The sequence below is a fragment of the Lathyrus oleraceus genome, chromosome 2, assembly GCF_024323335.1.
Source record: "Lathyrus oleraceus cultivar Zhongwan6 chromosome 2, CAAS_Psat_ZW6_1.0, whole genome shotgun sequence".
Taxonomy (NCBI): domain Eukaryota; kingdom Viridiplantae; phylum Streptophyta; class Magnoliopsida; order Fabales; family Fabaceae; genus Lathyrus; species Lathyrus oleraceus.
This window is the reverse complement of record NC_066580.1, coordinates 489,597,999-489,605,720: the sequence shown is the minus strand read 5'-3', so window position 1 is coordinate 489,605,720 and position 7,722 is coordinate 489,597,999. Positions and strand designations below refer to the sequence as shown.

Below are 7,722 nucleotides of genomic sequence, written 5' to 3'. Positions count from 1 at the left end.
CCGCGAATGCTGATTTGTAAATCCATTCGGTCGTGATTCAAACGTCCCCTTCTCCATTTATTTCGGGTAGTCCAACAATGTTGTCGTCGATTGACACATAGTAGCTTTCGCTAAAATCAACCAACAAATAAACATTTTCTACCCAAAACTACATAAGCCTTGAGTTCTCTATTGCACTTGGAGATACGTAGGAGCAGGATTTGTAAATCTTGTCAGACCCATTAATAGAAAATAACTTAGGTTTAGCCCATTCGTTGTAAAAATCCAAAAACATTATTTTCTCTTCTCTTCTTTCTTTCACACCTAATAACTCGATAAGCCTAACATTTCAAACTAACACTAACGAATACAACTAACCTAATGGTTCCCGTTGAGTACAACGGACGTGAGGGGTGTTAATACCTTCCCCTTGCGTAATCGACTCCCGAACCCTAATTTGGTTGCGACGACCATAATCATTGTCGTTCTTTCTTAGGTTTTATAGATATTTCCCCTTTCCTTTTTAGGAATAAATAAAGTTCGGTGGAGACTCTGTTTAATCCATCATTGCGAGCGTGCAATTGCGCTTTGCTAGGTCATATTTCTCACATTTTTCGAGGTGCGATAACATCCTTGAGAAGCACCTTCTTTCTAGATGTAGATTGCACTTACACATCTCCAATGCCAACAATCTTAGTGGTGTGAGAATATCCCAACAACATTTTCTTATCTTTAGCATAAGTGCATGTCTTGAACATATCATAATCATAGTCGGCATGGCATGAGGCATCAATGTATATCCAACATCCACTTGAATCATCTATAAGGTTGATCTCAATAATAATAATATACATGTATGGCTCTTTATTAGCCATGTTATCATATGGTGCAATGCAAAGTTTTTTCTACACTTGTGTTGCATCTAACCTAGTTTCCAAATATTGTAACGAGAGAATTGTTACTAAGTATCATTTATTGGAGGTGGAAGTTGATTTTATGGCCTTGAATGGTTCCTTCTTTTTTTTTGTGGTTGAAGTTCTTATTCACATGGAAGTTCTAATTCTTAAATAGTTTGTTGATTGGCTTCAGAGTAACACTTGTGAATTTCTTTTTAGTTGTTCGAGACAACAAGTGCCTCATATTTTTTATCTAGATTTCTGGATTCTTCCTAAATACGAAGGTGGATGACCATACTTTCAAGAGAGAAATCCTTATTTATATGCCTAAGGAGGTTCTTGAAGTCCTTCCAAGTAGGACTCGGTTTGACCTTGATTACTGCTACTTGAAATTATGCATTTAAAGGCATACCTTCAGTGATAATCTCGTGAGCATGGGATTTGGTCTCCTTTGATATGTCAAAACTCATTTGGTACTTAAGGTAGTGACTCACATCATACTTTTTAGCGCCCATTTCCTCAGTGTCATACTTCCTATTTAGAGTTTTCCAAACTTCTTTTGCATACTATTGAAGCTACGCAAAAGAATACCCAAGTGCATCATGTCGCAACCCGAAAAATACAGGAGGTGCGAAAAAACAACCGGCGAGAAAGAAATGACAAAAGAGTCGCCACCGTGCGTTATTTATCCCAAAGGAGGGAAAGGAAACGCTCGAAGTAAACCTGGAGAAAGAAAAGGAAAAGACAAAGTCTCGCAACCAAATCTTGGGTTCGGGAGTCGATTATGCGAAGGGAAGGTATTAGCACCCCTACGCATCCGTAGTACTCTACGGGATCCACTCTTGTTTGTTTCTTGTCTAAAGGGTGTATGTTTATCTAATGTACTATTTACTAAAAGAGATGGTCAAAGAAAATGACTCGCACGGATGTCGCATCCACTGCATACGTATCTCATCTGAATATGAGAATTAGAGTCTCCGTAGCTCGGGTACCTAAGGGTTAAAGAGGAGTGTGCTCGCTAAGACGTCGCGTCCTATGCCTACGTATCTCATCGGGAATGAGAATCAGAGCAAAACGTAGTTCAAACTAAACTACGGGAATAAGGGTCTCGATTGCAACGAGGGCAAGAGAAAAGGAAAGTCTCGATCGCAACGAGGGCGAGAGAAAGGATCGCAACAAGGGCGAAAGCAAACAAGGATTAGTTGTTAGTCGTTAGTCAAACTCGGCAAGACATCGCATCTTGTGCCTACGTATCTCATCTGAACATGAGAATCAGAGTTGCCGTAGTTCGACTGACACGCGCACAAACAAACACAGGCAAAGGCAAACGTGGAGCCTGACTGCCAATCACTGGACTTACATCAGCATCCGAACCAAAGACACACAAAAGGGGCAAACGTGGAGCCCGACTGCCAATCACTGGACTTACATCAGCATCCGAACCAAACACACACAAAGGGGGCAAACGTGGAGCCCGACTGCCAATCACTGGACTTACATCAGCATCCGAACCAAACACACACAAAGGGGCAAACGTGGAGCCCGACTTCCAATCACTGGACTTACATCAGCATCCGAACCCAACAAACACAAAGGGGGCAAACGTGGAGCCCGACTGCCAATCACTGGACTTACATCAGCATCCGAACCAAACACACACAAAGGGGCAAACGTGGAGCCCGACTGCCAATCACTGGACTTACATCAGCATCCGAACCCAACAAACACAAAGGGGGCAAACGTGGAGCCCGACTGCCAATCACTGGACTTACATCAGCATCCGAACCAAACACACACAAAGGGGCAAACGTGGAGCCCGACTGCCAATCACTGGACTTACATCAGCATCCGAACCCAACAAACACAAAGGGGGCAAACGTGGAGCCCGACTGCCAATCACTGGACTTACATCAGCATCCGAACCTAACAAAACCACACTGGAACCCGAATGCCACTTGATGGACTTACATCAGCTTCCAAGCACACAACAACCAAACAAGTTAATAGGGAGTCGGGAACTCGAGCCTATAACTGTCAAGCACACACAAAAAGAAAAAAGAAAGGTGCCCGGAGTGGTCTCGCACGACCACCTGCCTACATACCTCGTCTGGAACAAGGATCAGGGCGATGTAGTTCCTCTAGAGGGGGTTGAGACACAAAGGTTGAAGAAAAAAGGGCGCCCGGAGAGACCTCGCACGGTCTCCTGCCTACGTACCTCATCTGGTATGAGAATCAGGGCGACGTAGTTCCCCTTCATAGGGATTGCCACCTGAACATGGACTTAGAAAGGAGGACACCAGTTGTGTCAAAGGAGAGTGGGCAATGTGTTCACGTCCTAGCAGTAGGTGTCGCAGCTCGCTGAATCAAGTCTTAGGCGGTTACCTCTTTGCAATAGAACGGACTACATGCCACAAGATCGGAGACGCTCGGAAAGGTCTAGAAGTGGGGAAGCTCTGCCCTAAAGTTGTCATGCAATATGTACTTAAGTGTTAGGATTTACAAATGGGAATATCTACCTAATGTTAGCATGCAAAGGAATATGGGAAAACTACCTATGTTATCATACAAAGGGTTCTATCTAATGGGTGCTACCTAATCGGAACAAGAATCGACGAATGGAGCAAGGAGAAGTGTAAGGGATAAAGGTAGATGGCGACGCATGAAGCAATCGACTTACAAGGTTGATGGCGATGCATAAAGCAATCGGCTTACAAGGTTGATGGCGATGCATAAAGCAATCGACTTACAAAAGGGTGGAGGAATACGTGCTGGTTCTGTTAGGTTTTGAGAAAAGTGATCACTCGACGTTGGATCGAGGTTTTGGTCTTGTTTTGAAATGGTTATCGGATGTTCATTTTAATTCTTGTATTAATAGATGAATAAAGAATGAAAGAATAAATATTATACATTCATGGGAGAGGGATACATTTGTTATGAATGGGGGTTGTCATGGCAATCAAACAATATAAATACATGCCTCATACACCATACAAGTAGGCCACAGTTAATCAAACAATTAAGATATAAACAAGTATATAATCGAATCAAACGATCGAAGAATGAAATAATGAAGCATTAAACAATGTATGAGTGTAAGTGCAAGGGACATGTCTCATTGTAAGAAAGCCCAAGAGTAAGCTATGTGAGGTTGATGGCGATGCTTAAAAAGCAATCGACTTACAAGGGTGTAAAAATGGGCTCGATATTAAATCGAGAAAAGTGTGATTTTTATAGTTTGAAAAAAAAATGGTTTTTGAACTAAATTCAAATACAATAACTATGCATTATTAACACATGAAATTATAATAAGCATAAAAAGAGATATTAACAAAATACTAAAAGAATAAAAAAAATGCTAAAGGAAAATAAAATCAAATAAAAAGCAAAAAGTGTCACACATGAGTATCGAACCCTCTCCACCTAATATTATGCAACTAAACTCTCTCCACTAGGCCACTCAATACTATCTACTATTGAGATACTACCATAAATATATGAACTGGACTAACAGATTTAAAATAAAAAAAAATAAAAACAAAACAAACATTTTTATGGGTTTTTTATCATCTCTGTTAAAAAACAAAATAAGCTAAATAAATAAAAAGTAAATAATAATAAAAGAAAATAAAAACATATACATTTTTTCTGATTTTTGTGTTAAAAATGAAATAAATTAGATAATAAAAGAATTAATTAAAAAGAAAAAAGAAAATGGAAACAGAAGCTCGTCTCCCTCACTCTCTCTCACCTTACGAGCTCAGACCTTCCCCAACAATGGCATCCTTACGCACTCGCCCCTCTCATCCCTCTTATGACGCCGCTCATCAACGAAACCCTCTTACTTCTCAAAACCCAACGAATCAAACCCTCTCAACTTTCAAAAATATTTTCAGACAACAAGCTAGGAGAAAAATAGAGAGAAAGAAAGAAAAGTCCTTACAAAATGTCGCAGTGGTGGCGGTGAAGAACGTACAGATGCTGGCCTCCAGGTAATCAATCTTGGGATTTTTAGGGTCTCTTCTCAGATTTCGCCTCCCAGTTCTTTGTTGTTCTCTAGGGTTTTTTCTTTACTGATTCATTCTCCTTTTATATTCTGTGAATTAGGGTTTCCAATGGGGTCTTTGCTGTTCAAAAGGAGTGTTTCTGCAAAGCACTTTGGATGCTCAGACACAGAATTACCCTATCCATGTTAGATTCAAAAAAAGGTATCCTTTCTTCTCTGCTTTGACCTCATATCAATTTGGGATGTTTTTGGACTTTGCCCTCTGACTGTTGGTTAATAGTTTTGCACTTTGGATTTTGCAATTTGACTGATTAATGTGTCCCTTTTTTACCACAGTAAAAAAAATGGTGAGCTTGGTTTGACTTGTGTTGATTCTACAATGTTGCTGCAGTAATCTTTGCTTTGGCAGATCCCGATTCCGAAATTTGAACAAGTGGAGGTATACCAACAACAGCAGTAATGGCCCACTTACTTCCAACATTTTCATCAGATAATAGACAGAGCAAGGCAATAGCACATTCTTGTTGTTGTTCTGATGAAGGCCTCAAAAGTAATATCAATTGCTGAACTCCTTCACGGCCATAGACTGCATTCACTTTTGCATAATGTCAGCAGAGCTTTTATGAGCTCATCTTGCACTTCATTGGCAGCCACTGTTATCAAACCAACAAGCAAATGTTTTGCATCGGAATTTGCTAGTTTAGTTGAGAGTACGGAATTACCGTATAAACCAGCAAGAGCTTCGATGGTCCGTTCTAGCACAAGGAAAGGCAAAAGAGGCTTGATTAATGACAGTTGGAGCTGCAGGATACATGGCCAATGCCCCTTGCCTTCAAATCCAAGTAAACTCACTGTGTTAGTAGTTCACAGTTCAGGACAATGACATTAAATTCAGTAGCGAGCCTCAACAGGATTTTAGACTTGGTAATTGTTTTGTTGGTGCAGGACTTATCCATGTGATGGCTTTGGAGGTTTGGATTTCCTACTAGATTTGGAATGATGGCTGCTCAGTTTAAAGCCTTTATGGATGCAACTGGAGGTCTATGGAAAACACAACAGCTTGCCGGGAAACCTGCTGGAATCTTCTATAGCACCAGTTCTCAAGGTGGTGGCCACGAAACTACAGCGTAAGAGTCTTTACTCCAAATATATATTATGGTCTAGATAATGAGTATTTATATGATTGTGTGAATGGATGAAACTGTGGATTTAATGTGTGGCAGGTTGACTGCTATAACTCAATTGGTTCATCATGGAATGGTGTTTGTTCCAATTGGATATACATCTGGTGCTGGAATGTTGAGATGGAAGAAGTGAAAGGTGGAAGTCCATATGGTTCAGGAACATATGTTGGTGGTGATGGAATAATTATGTGGTCCTGTTGTCATGCATGGAAATGTGACAGGTTGGTCACAAATACACTGTATGCTGCCATAAATCTCTTGAGCTAGACTAGATAATTTGGAATGTTGGTGACCTTGTAGCAGCAGTCAAGAATTCATTTGGATATGTTTGGTTTTGATGTGTAGTCACCATTGCCTCTTACTTTTAAATCCAAAGCTCCAATAAAGCTAAGACAGTTGCACCATTGCAGCTTGAAATGGTGACGTACCACTCAGATTTTGGTTTGTAGCATTGGACCCTGAATCCAGGATATCTCCTGTTTTTGCCTTTCCTGAAGTTACGGTCTTAACATTACCGATAGACTGATTCCGCTTTATAACAGGAACTTTTTCTTTAAAAGGTATTTGGTTCTTAGAAATGCTTTCTTTCTGTGCCAGTTTTGGCCTGTCATATCTCACAGGGCAGCATTGTGTATTGCCAAGGTTTTCACCAGGTGATCACAACTCAACCGTGTTTTGGCTTGTCATGGCTCATTAACCCCTTGCTGTAGGGAAAATCTTTGTGACCTTGACCTTGGGTTTGTTGCTTTTGCAGATCAAAGTCTCACTTGCTTCACCAGTTGACTAGCTTTGGTCGTGGGCTGTTTTTTTCTACAGGATGTGTCATGATTGCAGCAGGTTTCCTAACCTATGATATGCCACTTCTTTTTGTAATACTTCCAAAGCTCTGTTGGCTTCTTCGCCTAGCTGCTCCTGGAGGTGCTCAAGTTTGCGAATTTCATGCATAAGGGCAAAAGGAGCAGTGGATGATTGCCTCATGGACTGTCTTAATGACGCGTTTCTCACTCTCTCACAGCCTAGCCCTGATTTTGGTGAAAGTAATGATGCACCAGTGAAAGATAGACACTTCTTGACTGAAGAATGTGATGATTCAAGTGGCTTTGAGACCTGTTGGTCTTCTTGGAGCTTTCTTCGTAACGCATCGACTTGAGTTTGGGCTTGATAGCAGCAGATTTGGGCTTAGCGGCTGTCTTGGCCTTCACAGTCTTTGCCTTGGCAGCTGGCTTTGTCTTTGGCTTGGCAACTGCAGGCTTTCTGGCCGCTGCTGAAAGCTTGAATGAAGCTTTAACCTTAACAAGCTTTCCAGAAGCAACATCCTTCTTCAAATTTTGGAGCAATAGCTTCTTGAAGTTAGCAGGAAGCTGATTAAGGTAAGAGGTGAACGTATACTGATTTGAAGTTGTAGGTATTGCTACCATGAGTCCGTGCTGCTGTTAGCTAGTATTGTAGGATATGAGCGTGATGCATGGTTATGCTTGAATTTTAAATGGACATGGTATGTATGTATGAAAATGAGTTTGGAAATGTTGGATTATTTCTGCAGGGAGGATTAGGAGCAGTTACATTCTTACATACAGCAATTACATCTGAAGGCTCCTCAACCAAATTTCAACTGTTTTATCAATATTTCCAGCACATATATAACAAAGAGTTGCAGCTT

At 40.8% G+C, this 7,722-nt stretch overlaps 1 protein-coding gene and 1 pseudogene across 1 annotated transcript; one reads left to right on the top strand and one right to left on the bottom strand.

Moving 5' to 3' along the window:
• The first annotated feature begins 4,586 nt into the window (after nt 1-4,586).
• LOC127123918 (uncharacterized) lies at nt 4,587-6,329 on the top strand (annotated as a pseudogene).
• Nucleotides 6,330-6,449: 120 nt separating this feature from the next.
• Nucleotides 6,450-7,480, bottom strand: LOC127123917 (histone H1-like). The gene is made up of 2 exons (XM_051054093.1): nt 7,170-7,480; nt 6,450-6,666 (listed from the first exon to the last, which is right to left on the bottom strand). Exons 1-2 carry the CDS (start codon nt 7,478-7,480, stop codon nt 6,450-6,452), a joined length of 528 nt encoding a protein of 175 aa, XP_050910050.1.
• Between the last annotated feature and the right edge of the window lie 242 nt (nt 7,481-7,722).

Excerpts from the sequence above, each read along its gene's own strand:
- LOC127123917 (XM_051054093.1), bottom strand. The coding sequence starts at position 7,480 with ATGGTAGCAATACCTACAACTTCAAATCAGTATACGTTCACCTCTTAC. Across the intron at positions 6,667-7,169 it reads AGCTCCAAGAAGACCAACAG|GCCAAAACTGGCACAGAAAG; the intron begins GTCTCAAAGCCA and ends GAGATATGACAG.